The sequence below is a fragment of the Asterias amurensis genome, chromosome 4, assembly GCF_032118995.1.
Source record: "Asterias amurensis chromosome 4, ASM3211899v1".
NCBI classification, from domain to species: domain Eukaryota; kingdom Metazoa; phylum Echinodermata; class Asteroidea; order Forcipulatida; family Asteriidae; genus Asterias; species Asterias amurensis.
The window spans coordinates 20,106,007-20,121,359 of record NC_092651.1 but is presented as its reverse complement, the minus strand read 5'-3'; the positions used below and the strand labels follow the sequence as shown (position 1 = coordinate 20,121,359).

The 15,353-nt window shown below is 38.6% G+C and overlaps 2 protein-coding genes across 3 annotated transcripts in view; one reads left to right on the top strand and one right to left on the bottom strand.

Moving 5' to 3' along the window:
• Positions 1 to 511: 511 nt before the first annotated feature.
• LOC139936140 (uncharacterized) lies at positions 512 to 12,377 on the bottom strand. 2 transcript variants are annotated; one of them, XM_071930880.1, is made up of 10 exons: positions 12,029 to 12,377; positions 9,070 to 10,118; positions 8,478 to 8,542; positions 7,220 to 7,416; positions 6,271 to 6,409; positions 5,611 to 5,819; positions 4,724 to 4,859; positions 4,075 to 4,171; positions 3,263 to 3,370; positions 512 to 2,386 (listed from the first exon to the last, which is right to left on the bottom strand). In XM_071930880.1, exons 1-10 carry the CDS (start codon positions 12,122 to 12,124, stop codon positions 2,137 to 2,139), a joined length of 2,346 nt encoding a protein of 781 aa, XP_071786981.1. In that variant the 5' UTR covers positions 12,125 to 12,377; the 3' UTR covers positions 512 to 2,136. The 2 variants fall into 2 exon arrangements, with proteins under 2 accessions (XP_071786981.1, XP_071786982.1); XM_071930881.1 differs by lacking the exon at positions 12,029 to 12,377 and adding an exon at positions 11,316 to 11,394.
• Positions 12,378 to 12,507: 130 nt separating this feature from the next.
• Positions 12,508 to 15,353, top strand: part of LOC139936137 (PAN2-PAN3 deadenylation complex subunit pan3-like) — a 50,014-nt gene continuing 47,168 nt past the window's right edge. Inside the window, exon 1 of the mRNA XM_071930872.1 lies at positions 12,508 to 12,834. Within this exon, the coding sequence (XP_071786973.1) occupies positions 12,645 to 12,834 (190 nt within the window). The 5' untranslated portion in view covers positions 12,508 to 12,644. The remainder of the gene's footprint in view (positions 12,835 to 15,353) is intronic.

Sequence of the window (15,353 nt, the reverse complement as noted above, 5' to 3'; positions counted from 1 at the left end):
GTCTTCAAAAAATTTTCTGTTGACTTTGGCACCGCATAAATGCCTTTTGATTGTTTGAAAGAAAATTTAGTCAAAAGCAGACAGAAACTGAGTCAAGTACAGGCAATACAAGGTACCATCAAAACCCAGAATGGAACAAAATTAGTCATAGGACAGAACCGTTTGGAAATTCTTCTTGAATACTTATGACCTCCACTTGACAGGTTTTATTTGATTTAAAAAAAAAAGATGTGGAGTTGTAAAGCACCACTTCCTCCCAGAACCACCATTACTCGAGAGATTTACACATGGTGTAACTGCAAAAACCTCATCTGATTATACTTCAACCATGCAATGTTTCAAATACTACCTGTTGAGTATGTGCAAGACTCAGAAAATTAGAAGAACATTTCAAAGCACATCATACCAAAACAAACCAATTAATCAATTAACAAATTACACACACTACAAGTGTAGTTACCTTTCAATCTTTGATTTTTGTTTATTACATTATTCTCAAATTCTCATTGACTACAAAATAAACTTTTAAATTTTATTATGTGAATTGTATTATCAATCAAATCAAAGTTCTTTTTATTGGCAATTCCAATATAAAACTTCACAAAGATCACCAGGCATAGTTTAGATTATACTCATATCATTCAAAGTTGTTTTTTTTTGCAATCTTGTTTAAAGGCAGTGGTTGGTAATTACTCAAAATAATTGTTAGCATAACAACTTACTTCGGTACAAGTAATGGAGAGCTGTTGATAGTATCAAACACTGGAGAAACGGCTCCCTCTGTAGAAACGTAGTTTTCGAGAAAGAAGTAATTTTCAACGAATTTGATTTTGAGACCACAGATCTAGAATTTGAGGTCTCGAAATCAAGCATCTGAAAGCACACGACTTTGTGTAACAAGGGTGTTTTTTCTTTCAATATTATCTCGCAACTTCAACGAACAATTGAGCTTAAATTTTCACAGGTTTGTTATTGTATGCATATGTTGAGATCCACCAAGTGAGAAGACTGGTCTTTGACAATTACCAATGGTGTACAGTGTATTTAATTGGCTCAATTTATTAAACCCCAAAAATACAAGATAATGTACATGTACATGATTGGAAGTGCAGAAAAAGAAAAACAAATATCTTCTATTAGACAGTCCTGTGTGAACAAAATACAAGAGAAAACAAAAGTCAATGACATAACTTAAAAGATAAAGGAGATCAAATGGGGATGGGCTGGCCATGTGTCATGGGTCCAAGACAACAGGTGGACTAGATGACTGGCAGAATGGCATCGTAGAACATACAGCAATACCCTAGAAACAGCAGAATCTGCTGATAAGGTAACTTAGCATATGAAATATCCTTAACTATCTACAGGGTTGAGATTCATTGCTGGCAGATAGGTCTGAAACTAGAATCCAAATTTTATGAGGCATGTTAAAATGATGGCATTTCAACCTCTAGGAAACCCCTGGAGTTTTAGATTAAAATTATCTTCTGTGAAAACCATCTTCCACTCCTCCTACTCTTACGAGGTACCGGTATACAAATATTATCACTGGTCTTAAAAAAAGATTTAAACAGATGATCTTGTTTTTAACCACATGTTAGAAAAAATTGTAAACCCTTCATTATCAGCAATCCCCTGAACATCACTATAAAATAAAGCATTGAAAAACTGTACTTGCATCAAGGCCTTCCAAACCGCTTTACCGTTTCTTTTGGTGACGGCTTTTACTCATGTAAGTCCTTGGTCTGGTTTCCTGACTACCGACAAGTCAAAACAGTTTCAAAGTCAAAATATTGAAAGGAGCCCTCTGTAGTGGTCATATGCCTCAGCAGGATTCTCATAAGGGCAAAGTTTCATAGCTCAGCGTACCGCCAAATTCTGCGCCTGTGATCACAATTCTTCGCTTACAGGGTAAGTGCCAAATTTCTGCGCTCTCAGTGTCAGCGAAGAATGCCTAGTATTGCTGAGAAAGCTAACGCTAAAGCAAAAATTTCCTGCTAACCTGTGAAATACGCTTGACGTAAACATGAAATTGTCTGCTTAAAGCGCAGAGTCTTTGCTTTACGATAAGCACAGCCTTGATATTGGGCCCACAACGTCCACAAAAAATTCAAGATGGCCGATTGTGGAAAGCATTCAAACAGATACAGAAGCCTTCTTTGAGAAATCCTGACTCAGAAGCCTCATAATATCAGCGTGTTTCATGGAGGTGTTATCCTTCTTCACCGACCCGTAGTTCTCCTTTACAAACATGGCAAACTTGTTGGGCGTTCGCACCTTGGCCACTTTGCCGTCTTTGTTCAGTGGGGGCAGGAGGACTATACTCCCCTTGCAGTATGCGCAGCAGAACTTGTCAGTGTTGATGGACTTGGAGTGACGTCCAATTCTGTGGTCGGTAAAAAAGAAAAATTTGGGGTTGTAAGCACTCTGTGATACTAGCTACTGGGCATAACAGGGGTCAAATTGTACGCTGGACCACTGGCCCGAGGAGAGGGATTTTAGTAAGCTCAAGACAGGACAAGTTTGGTTGTCTTGCTTTTTTTCAATTCCTCATCTTAGTCTCAAAAAAATTATGTTTACATGTTGAGAATGAGTCTTTCAATCCTGCTGAGCATCACCCATAAAACAGAAGAGATAAATCTTCTGTTTTGTTTAAATGAAACAGATCTTAAAAGATGATAAAACTGTAATCTCGTTTTGATTCTAGTCTTTTTCATTCTGATTCCGGTCTTGTACATGTACAAGTATAATCTTGGTCTACGTAGTAAAGATTCTGAATTAAATTTCCTGCAGTCTTGTGGATTTTTCTGAATAATATTTGGTCCTCCGAAAAAAAGTAGGATCATTTGACCAAGTACAAAGCCTGACCTGCATGAAGGCTTTAAAAGATTTTTCAGGACATTTAATCACAATTTGTTTGATTGTTCCAAGGGCAAAAATTGGAAATGAGACTAAAATATCATGCCTGTCGTACACACAGGGCCAGAGCCAAAGACAAAGAATGATCTCAAGAACTTCAAATCATTGTGGCCTTCAATACTTTCTTGATCTTACTGGGAATCAAGATAAGATGAGAGGTATTGATATGGCATGCTGCCCATGGTAGTTAGGAGTTGAGGCTGCCTTGGTGCTCCTTCAAAAGTTTTTCCAACAGAAGTGAGCTTCGCAAAATCAAAATGGCCTTGAAATTCCAGGCCTATTAATGTTTGTTTTCTAAATGCAGCTGCAAGACCAAGTATATTACAGTGATGATGAAACTTACGTTGTTTTGCATGTGACACATTGATATTTATACTTAGTAGTAATCTCATAGCTGTGACAGCGTTTGATGACCGGTATCGTAGGATGTGCATGGTTAGCTTTTGCTGCCCTGTAATAAGCAATGACAAAGGAACAATTATAAACCAAATAGGAGATATTGGACTGGTTGCAAATTAGTTTACCGATTAGGTTCAAGATCAGTCAGGTTGGCTCAGTGATTTCTCGCCAATCTCATCTCTATGGACCAGGTTCGAGCCCGGACTGGAGCCTTGCATGTGGTTCAGTCCCTAGTTGGCTGTGGGGGTTTTCCCTAGAGGGTTTTGTTTTCCTCCCAGGTTTTAAACTGCAATTTCTTCCATATTTTGTCTACAAAAAGTTTGTGTGATGTTTCCATTAAGATGCTTTGCCGAAGCAACCTACAACTCGTGTTCTCCGATCATCATCTACCGCCCACCTGGAGTTCAACTCTGGTCCTATCCCCCGCACTCGCTATGGAAACCGCTCCTTCTCAATCGCCATTCCTGTCACTTCCGTGCCTCGTCTACACTGGATTCATTTAAAACCGCTCTAAAAACACACTTGTTTAAATCCATCTAGTCTATTCAGTTTCTGCTATTTCATCCCCCTTTTAATTGTAATGTTTTGTTATCTTACACTTCCTGTTCAGCGCTTAGAAACCTTGTATTAAGCGCTATATAAATGCATGTTATTATTATTATTATATATTTCAGATTTAGAAGACCCAGTTTTTAATGACTGGTTTAAAGCTTAGACTGGTAAAATTCAAAGCACGGTTTGTAAATCCTGACTTACCAGTATTTCCAGAATCGTCCATGTCCGTCATTGACTCCATTGATTAACCAGCAGGCAGCGTGACATAACTCATGAATCAGGGTATCTCTCAAACGCTCTGAAAAAAAAACCACAAAAAAAACCACACACTCAATGAACAAACCCAAAGGCCATGGTAAAAAACACTTTACGATAAGTATAACTTGGTTCTTTGACATCCATTACACAACACATAGGACCATCGGCTTATGTGTTCATGTATTTCCCATCCAATGGTTAAGTGTCTTGCTTAAGGACACAAGTGTTAATACCAAAGCTTGAGTCCAATACACTCTATCGCTTGGCCACAGCACGCTAATCAAAGATAGACAGCTCCAATCTGATATCACAAATGATCTATCTACAGGGCCAAATTTCTTAAATCATGTAAGCACAAAATCTTGCTAAGCTTAGAAAATAGTGCTTAGCATAGAAATTGCTAAGCAGTATTTTCTGCCTAATAGCTTTATGAAATTGTGCCCAGGTGAGCCAACTAATGCAACATCAATGTGACGGCAAATCACCCAAGTTGCCCAACTCAACCAATAAGTGAAGTGGACAGTTGTTGTGTCAACTGGCTCCAACCTCTGACTGGATCGCAAAGAGTTACCCTTTGTCTCATTTGTCTTACCTGCTGTATCGCAGACTTTCTCAGATAGTTCAATGCGAGCATTGCACTGCCCTCCTAGTCTAGTCTTAGTGTAGTAACAATATCCGGCCGTCTTGCGCATCCGATTGTTCCACTTGATATTAAAGTCAGATGGAAGCTGCAGAAAACAAAAATAACTAAGTAAATTGCATTTTCAATTGCCCTCATTAAAATAGCATTAATAAGCTACTGTCTGTAGCTCCAAAGAAAATAGGCAGGTAATTTGACATTGGTATAACAAAACTTAAGGAATTCATTTTGGCTTTTCAAGTAATACTTTAAAGGCAGTAGACACTGTTGGTAATTACTCAAAATAATTATTAGCATAAAACCTTACTTGGTATCAGTAATGGGGGAGCTGTTGATTTTGATCATTCTGAGAAACGGCTCCCTCTGTAGTAACGTAGTTTTCGAGAAAGAAGTAATTTCGCGTGACAAGGGTGTTTTTTTTTCTCATTATTATCTCACAACTTCAATGACCAATTGAGCTCAAATTTTCACAGGTTTGTTATTTTATGCATATGTTGAGATACACCAAGTGAGAAGACTGATCTTTGACATTACCAATAGTGTTCAGTGTCTTTAAGTGTACAAATGATTGAATTGCAGTTGATTTAATTGAAACTATATAGCCCTCTTGCATCTCAAATGTGTGTTAGCACCAATGCGTGTTTAGCACTTTACACTTTCCCAAATTCCGTAAACAAAAGTCACAGGCTTATTACTTAGTGGGATTCGAACCCATGACCTTTGCCAATCTAGATCAGATGTCTTACCAACTAGACCACCGAGATTGCCCGGTAGCTTCGAATCCTATTATTTCTTTTAACAGCAGGTACTGTAACGAAAAAAATAAAATAAATATTCACCTTGTTGTCAAACACAGTCTGATTGTAAATGGTAAACAGCTTCCTGGTAAGAATCTCCCGTTGCTTCTTGAAGTCTCTGACGTAGGGCGAGGTGGACACACAACCAACTCTAGGGGTAGACAAAGACACAAGGAAGTCTGTTTGAGTACTCCCAGGAGTGGGTTTCCTTGGAGTTAGAAAGGGCGTAGACTTCTTGGAAGATGAAGTAGCTGAAAGAGAATAATAGTGAAGACAGAGTTGTTTGTCGGAAATATCAGTATGGAGAAACCAACCAAATCAAGCCAATAGAAAGGTAATTTTCGGGATGTTTTTTTTTGGGCAAATTTAAATGCTAGAATATATAATTTTACATCAATGGGCAACTTTCCTTCCTGATAAATAACATCAACAAGGATTAAAAGTAGCATTGAAAGAAAATGTGCTGATGTATGTTCAATAAACCCCTTTTTCTCAGTTTCATTCTCTCCCATCTCTTGGTGTTTCTACTTTCACAACTTTTGAACTTAAGATGATATCATGAGGGTTTAACAGTATTAAAGCATAGAGTATGGATGGAACTACAACTTTACCAATGTATTGTATACCCAAATAAGGATAGTCTGGGGGACAACAACTTTTCAAGGTATATTACAACACACAGCCTACTAATGTAATACTCACTTTTGGGTTTATGAGTCTTAAGAGGCGGTGGTATAGGAGTAGCAAACACAGACTCATCGTCATCGCTACTCTCACTGAATCTTGGCAGGCGATAGTTTAGAAACTTAGGCGTTGTCTTTACCGGCGCATCTATTTTTTTCTGTAAAAGTTGCAAGGAAGTAATAATTAAAAAAACAAGAGATTTATTATTCATAATTTTATCTTGGCACTGATAATAATAAGTTCTTATAACGTGCTAATTCACATAGATCACAGCGCTGCGACTACAAGCACAAAACCTCATCAGATAGCCATTTAATTAGAACTAGTACGAACTAGCCTCCAGCTATTTGGCTGAATGCTATTATAGCTTAAAACTAAAGCCAGTAAGATGTAGGTCACCAATGTACAGTTACACAGACTTAATTGCCTTTGAAAATGTTTGACCTCTGTTGGAGGAAAAAGTGCCCTTGTCTTCACAAGAGTGGAATTCTAGGCCTCAGTATGGAACACTTACTTTCTCTTAGACTATTTGGGAGGGATCTATACATGAAAAAGCATAAACTCTTTCAGTTTTGGGGTAGCAACAGACCCTTGTGGCAATAATTGTTGGTTTAGGTTTCAGCGATAAGTCTTTCAAAACAACAGCAGGCTTGAATTTTTGGGGAAATCCACTAAGAACGCAAGACTTGTAGCTCAGAATCTCAACTGATCGAACCATTTTTTGTTTTAATAACAAAACCGTACGAGGTGAGAAGAGATTAGAATATATAATGCAAACAGTTATATCATCAACAATGTACATGTAGACTGTCTTATTTGAACAAAACACAAGAGAAGAACTATCTCTTCTTGTCCTGTCTTGAGTTAGGGAGGAGGGGGAGGGGGTGAGGTTCGGCAGTTCGAAATGAGTTAATTGACATAATGCGGATATTATCATATTATCATAAATTACCAGGATGCACCGTACCTTTTTGTCTCTTGCAGGTTTCCTATCAGAGTTGATTTGCCTGTAGTAGAAAACGTCATCATCATCATTTCCTTCGTCTAAAGGAGTGTCATCAATGAAGGAAGCATCATACTGGTCCTCATCTACGGCTGGACTCTTCTGTAGGTTGCTGGAATCAGGGCCAGGGGCAGGATGCGAGGATTTGATGGCTCGGAGAACTGTAAAGTCAGAGAGAAGATCCTCTTTGTCATATTTTATTTGGTAAATTTTTAATGGACTTATAATGCGCACAACTCCGGAAAAACAATCAAAGGCGCATACAAAAACCAGCAACAAGGGTGGCACAAAAGTTATGTTGGAACAAGTGAAGAGAAAAACTAGCAGAACAAATGAGAATTCAATTCTCTCTTGAAGATTTTCAAAGATGTTGTTTGATGTAATCAATATATAACCCAGGCTTTGCATTAAGATCGACATCGTTGAGAAAATCAGACAACTCTCAATCAATGACACGGTCTTCCTTTGACCTCAGTAAGGGTGCTGTTTGACGGTGTTACATCATGTATATTTTTAAAGGAACACGTTGCCTTGGATCGGACAAGTTGGTCTATAAAAAGCATTTGTAACCGTTTGTTATAAAATGCATATGGTTGGAAAGATGTTTTAAAAGTAGAATACAATGATCCACACAAATTTGCCTCGAAATTGCGTGGTTTTCCTTTTACTTTGCGAACTAACACGGTCGGCCATAATGGCCGGCCGTGTTAGTCGACGAGGTAAAAGGAAAACCGTGCAATTTCAAGGCATGTTTGTATGGATAATTGTATTCTACTTTTACAACATCTTCCTACCCATTATGCATGTTATATAACAAACGGTCACAAACGCTTTTCAAAGACCAACTCGACCGATCCAAGGCAACGTGTTCCTGTAAGTGTCTGTGTGTTTACCCTTCGAGCCTCAGTTTAGTAGTTACATTGATTTGAATGGCGAAAGACCATAATGGCTGCATTACACTCAAAGTCAACTTTTGAATGGAATTTGTGAGTATTATTCATTTGAAAAACACAAGGTTTTTCCTGACTTAAATGTACCGGCCCAACATTACTGGCGCCGGTCCTTTGGTACAGGGTAAAGTTCAAGCCCTGATCGTGACGGTTGCATTGTGTTTGGCATGAGCTCCTTGACATCAATCTTTGACCTATGATCAGATACAATTAAAGCAGTGACAGAAAAAAAGAAACTGTGAAACAAAAAAAATAAGAAATTCTGTACTTACATGAATCAAAGTCGTCATCATCGTCACTGCTGTCATCCTTAGGAACTTTGGGATTCCTTGCATTACTGTGGAACAAATTGAATAAGTGATTTTTTAAATGTTGACCATCCACCTAATAATAGAAAGTTAGCCTACTATGAATAAAAATTGTTTGAAGTTTTCTATAAAGGGATGTAAACCATCTAATCACAGTTGAAGTTGTGCAATAGGAGACTTTCTGGGACGATAGGTGGCAGCAGACTTACTGGGTAAAGCCATTGTTCTCAGAATTATGTGCACGTTCAGAACTATGTAAACAATGGAAATTTACCCGGTAAGTCTGCTGCCACCTTGCATTGAAAAGTCTGCAATTGACATTAGTCGTGAACATCATACATGTACAGGCCTCGAAATGACCCACAGCCGTGGTGCCCTGTGCTTTTGTGTTGTGGTGCCGTTTGCAAGGTTCCAAATCCAATATTTTGTATTATAAACTTAGGTTTTTCCCATAGAGTGCCACTTACCAGAGGAAAATTGCTGTGCCCCTTAAAGAGTGAAGTTCAAGGCCTGATCAAAGAAAAAAAAAAACGAACAGATTTTTGACCTGAAGTACCTTTGTGTATTCTGTGTACACTTCTTGTCTCTGAAGGTGAAATGACCTTTCCACGAGTCACTGTCTTCACTGCTGCTGCTACTGCACAACAAGCGAGCATCCTTGCCACTCTGTTGTTTCTTGAATACCGGCTTTTTGGCGCTCTTTTGTTGTCGGAAATTCTTCGCTAGTCTCTCAGTGAGACTCAATAACTCATCTCCATCACAGGACGAATCAGAATCTGACTCACTCAGGGTAACCATGACGACCTTCTCAAGAGGTGTGGCCTTTTTCGGTTCATTCTTCGGTGGGGGTGTGAGAATCCATCTGATTGGTTCGCAAGTTTCTGAATAATGATGTAAAGGTGAGAATGGTACCTCTGGTTCATCTTTGGATCTGGAGGACGGACATTCCTCATGGGAAATGTCTGGTTTGGTCTCAAAGTCATCAGCATTATCGTCACTTGAGAAGGATGGTCTACCCGGTATATCATTATCTGAGATCCTCACAACCGAAGATGCACCGTCAGTATCTGCGATAATCGGTGATATGTCCAAATTGAAATTTGCCAGATGTTCAGATTCTTCATCACCTGATTCACAGACGCTGGAAACCTTTGAAAATGTCTCCTCGTCCTTTAAGAATGTTTGTCCACTTTCTAAATTAAGTGTTCCTGGATGTGATTTTTGCAGACTGCAATCAGAATCTTCTGCAACTTTGTCTCGACTTGCTGGAGGTGGTTGTTGGATGCTGCCGTCTCCATCTTTAGTCTTATTTACACAGTTTGACGATTCATCTGTGCTTGGTGAAGATCTTACTTCTCGTGCAGAATTTTCATCAAGGCTGCTTAAAGTTCTGTCCTGATGTTGGCACTCAAGAAGACGTGTTAACTTTGCTTGACCTTTGACATGACCCTCTGATTCCAAATTGCCGTTTTGTCGGTTGCAAGTGTTGACATTGTTTTCTTTGTGTGAGGAGGAACTGATGTCTTTTCGAGATCTCCTAGGGGTTTTCTTCGAACTGCTTCTAACCGACTTCTTTTTCTTTTTGCGCTTCACACTGTCCGATGGCTAAAAATAAAACATTCAAAAATTACAGTATATCAAAACAATAGGAATATTATAATGTATAATGTAACCTGTGACAATAAGTATTTACAAAAGAGCCACAGAGCCCAATGACTTCCTGCAAGCACAGTTTGTACACAGCTCAATGGGGAAAAAACCTTAAAATCTTACATTTTGTAGAGATTGCATCGTATGATTTTTATCAACTTTTAAAGGGGGCACACTTGAATGTTTTCAGCTGAAGCTGATGTGTAATTCTTATCTTAGATTTGGTAAATGTGGAAATTTTGATACAAAAGATAAAATTTCCCAAAGTAAAGTTCCTGATTGGTAGTATTTCCTCTGTCAGGAAATACCCTGGAATGTGCAAGGTGAAGGTCACTCTTTTTGTAACACAAGGTTACACACGTATGGTCTAATGTTTAATAGACAACAGTACATTTTATATATATATTTTTAAATTTACTCTTTTTGGTTGGGTATTTGAGGTTGTTGAGGTGATTGAACCCAGGCCAGGCAGAGTTCAGACAACACATCTGTCGACAGTCTCACAAATCAATGGGGAAACTCAATGGATCAGTGAGATAGCCTTGACATTGACAGGTCGTTGGCCAATTAATTGACTAGCACGCAAATGTTTACACACACCAGCCATCTTTATGTGTGTCTCCCCCCCTCCCGGTCGGGTCCCGTCCCCTGGAATGTCTAGACTGTGCCCAGCAGTGCAGAAACTCATCCCCCGTGCTACTGGACTGTGTGAACAGCCGCGTGTACAAGTCAGCTGGATGCTGGTCACGACACATAAATCTTCTGTCGGTAGGATTTGAAGTAACTCAACTAGGTTGAATCGACAAGCCGTCGAGTTGTACGACTGTCGAGTTGTCCAATGACGAGTTGTCCCATCCAGTATGCCCATTCAGTGTACTTCACATCCCCCATAGACCCCTTGACAGATAGGCCGGAAGTGGTGATATTGATGCATGCTGGGGCAGTTTGCGAGTATATATATGCATGTATGCTATGTGTGACGAACATCCCCGAACATCGCATCCCATCCCATCCCAGAATGCATCTGTAGCTTTTTGCTATTTGTAAAGGGTCTATTATCTACTGACTCTATGCTTCAGAAGCCCAGAAGACAGATGTAGAACAGAGAGGATGAAAAGGAAAAGCCAATCTTCTACTTTTACTTCTACTTACTCGGCAAAGTCCCATGATGGGATATCACGCCAAGATTACGCACGCGTTTGACCGATGAAGCAACTAGGGTAGATTAAGAGTGGATTTGCAGGGAGAGCGAGGCAGTGACAACAGGCAGTGGAAGATGGTTCCATGCAGGGGTAATTCTTGGGAAAAAAGAGTTTTTGTAGATGTTGGTGCGGGGTGAAAAGAGATTATATTACAGTGGATGGTAACTGCGTGTTGATATACCAGGGGGAACAAGAGTCAGAAAGTTGAGTGGATTATTAATGAATGGTAGTTGGTTGTGAGAGATCGGAAAAGTTTCCGTATGGCGCCACCACTTTTTCATTCGAAATAAAATAATATAGTATCTAATTTACCTGATTGATATATCCCTTTTTGTAAAAACGGGTGAAAAAGTGGTGGCGCCATACGGAAAGTTATCCAGAGATCTAATACATCATTGTAAAAAGTAAGACTGGCATTTCTCTTTGTTGAATCAAATGTAGAGGGGAGTGTATCCTCTGCCTGTCTACAAAACTATACTTTTATTATTTCATAAAATTAGTTGAGAAAACTTGTACAAAGATTTAGCGCCCTCAATGTTAAAAAGATGTTTTTTTTTCCCCTTGCTTTTAATTTTAGACATGTTAGATTAAAAGGCCATAAAATCCAGTTCCAGAAAAGTCAAAACTTTGCATGCCTATATTATAGTATTTTCACACATTCACCTTTTGCAAGGCCGTTTCCTCAACATTTTGCCATCCAAGCTTTATGGACAAACGTCCCAGCAGGTCCTCTATGTCATCTCCTTCATCTGATGACATTTTGAAAAGCACGGTTCTTCAAAGGATACAAGTTTTAATAACTTTGCGGTGAGACTCTCTCATCAAAACATTGATCACTGACATTATTTAGCACTTCCGCGGCTGACACCATTATTTTTTTTAATGACCCGCGTCGCAATGCTTCATGGGTAATATGCTTCACTACTTTTAACTTTTTTGTTACAATTTTTAAATACATTTTACATCATTTTACTTTTTGTTTACACAATGTAAACATAAAAACGTATTAAATAATATTTCATGATTTTAAAGTGAACAAGTATAATGTTATACATTTTATTTGGGTAATCATAGTTTTGCCTTTGTTGAGCAAGGGTTTGAAGAAGGCATTAACATCAAATGATTGACAGCTATTGATATTGGACCCAAATAAAACATGGAACGCAAAAGGTAGTATTTAGGACTCGCATATGGAGTCCTCGTACGTGATTTTTCACCAAATTCACGAGGAATCGTCCCAAAATTTAGCTAGAAGAGGTGGCCACGAATCCCATTAACCATGCATAGTGGTTCTGCAGGGACGAAAAAGCCAGCTTTGTGTCGTTATTGGGCAGCAAAAAAGACGTGTTTTTACGGGAATGATTGTCAGTTTATGCACGCTGATCCCAACTCGACCTACAGTAGATCGCCAGCTGCAGACGGGTTGTCTTCGCTAGGGCACATTAGTCAGGATTTGGCAGCAATGGATCGTAAGTAGAACAATGTCCAAAATGTTGTATAGTTCTTGTTCTTAAAACATTGATGAGAGAGACAAAGAAGTATCCAAGTACCCAGCTTTGACTTAGATTATTAATATTATTAAGAAGAAAGGTGTATATTTTCTGTCAATTCAAAATATTCATTGATCCCAATGTCAATGATATTGTTAAAATATTGTCAATAAATAAATCACACAGAGATCAGTACAATGACATATGAGATTTTTTACTTGGGAGTCGTTTTGGCTAAACCTACAACACACACAGACCTAATCCTAATTCACATATATTTAAATTACCATCATGTCGTTCACTATTGTTGCTTGCATTCCATTGTTTGTATTGTTGAAGTGAAAACTTGTTTATGCCAGCGAAAGATTCAAAGAAACAGGTAATAATGAATGTCATTTGCTCTGTGTATGCAAAGTTTAACACTGACTGACACGACTGACCACCAGCTGACCACAATTCTTCAAGCTGCATCTTCTGTTGCTGTATTGTGCTTTGTAAATGTTCAGGTTGAATTCACATATCTTTTATTAAATTAAAAGTTGTATGAAAACATATTTACGTCTTTTTCTTGAAACTGAATACACAAATACTTTGTTTTTGTTTACTCCCAATTAGTTTCCAAAATGCTTGAAACTTACATGTAGTAAACAAGAATTTTTGCACTTTGACTGAGGTGCGTGTAAGTGCACTGTGAATAGTGCAATGGGCCACTATGGACATTTAATGACCAAGGGCATGGAGGTATTTATTGTCATCTTCTACTTGGATTGAGCTTACTTAGGTGGGTGCATTTAAATGTCCAACTTTAAACTTATACATGTTTGAAGCACCATTTCAGACACAGTGTTGTAAACTACTGCACAGTGAAACCAAAATAAAAAAATGTAAGCGCTTGGTGGATGAGTCCTCTCTCGGTCACCTGCACTTTTCATATCTTCTCAGCTTTTTGACTCATTCATTGTGACTTCTAGTGATAAATAAGGCCTGCAATGCTCAAGACGACATTAAAGCATGTGAACAGCATCAACTTTTGCTGAGAGATTAGCTCTTAAAGATATTTGAATTATTGCAATTTGTTTGATATACTGTAAGGACCATTACAGAATTTGTAAGAAAACAACTCTTTGAGATCACAGATTTACACAAAACTTACACGGTCTAATGATGATGATAGTTAAACATCCCTTGAAATATTTCTGTCTGCAATGTCATATTTGATTAGAAAAAAATAAAACTAATGCAAGATGGATCAGTAACATGATACATGTAGTAATAAATAGACTCAAATTAAAGATGTACTAAAAATTATGGCTTCGGATACCATTTTTACAGGTAAATACCCAGTTGCAAGTGTAATTTAAAAAACTTAGAAAATGTGTGGTGGTTGGAAGCAGAGGAAACTCTTCCAGTGGTGGTTGGGGAATCCTGAGTGCCGGTGTGGCGGTTTCACTCTTCTGCCTTATTTCAGTTTTCCGGGTGACGTAGTCGGACATATCTGCACGTTGTTTGAACGGTCTTAGCTTTCCAGAGTGTTCAGTTTTCCGGGTGACTTGTCAGATACCGCCGCGAGTACCCTGGCGAGTACTGTAGTTCTCTCAGCAATGACCCCACATTGTTTATATTACGATTCTTTTCTGTGTAGTCGCATAATCTCTTGCCCCATCTTTACATGTATTCATGGGTACAACTTTAGGCAGGTCACACTCTGCTTGCAAAAAAACCAACTCATACGATCCACGCGTTTCCGCTAGTTGTACTCGACTCGTGGACGCCGCCATGACAGCTACAAATGTACCGGAGGGACAACGGATGACTCAATACGGCACTAAAAATGGACTACTTTCGCTTGCTGTGCGCAGGCATCGCATGACGTAATGCTACCGTATTTGGTCATTCGGAAAACTGAACACAGCGGAAAGTTGAAACCGCCACACCGGGCAAGGTTTTCCTGGAACCGACCACTGTTGGCAGAACCCTGTCACAGAAACCCACAAACTAATATAATTTTCCTGTCTCTACAGTTGGGACCTGCAATATAAACTGAGGACTGATTGAATGTACACTGTACACGGTTTGTCCATCTGTGTTTATTAGTCTCATGAACAGTGTGTCAATGACCTATCACAAAAATTATTTGTCTAATTATTACCCCTTTCAAAAATTTGTCTAGCTTGTACAATGTACAATATAATACATTAAATATTAATGTACATAATTAGGGAGTGCATAATTTGCATCATAGATAGTGATTCTTTGGAAAGGAAATGAATAACAGAATATCTGCAAAGATTCAGTAAAAATTATTTCTACTCGATGGCTGTCATAGAGGAAGTAAAAAAACAATCAATTTTGAGAATAAAGTACAATTTAGAGAGGGAAATGCCTTTAGAGGTTTTTGATCTATGCTCAAATATCACAGGATTTTACATAATTTTTATCCTACCTTTGTAGAGACGACATCTAACAAGAAACAGTCTCACTCTCTGTCTAGCTCAAGT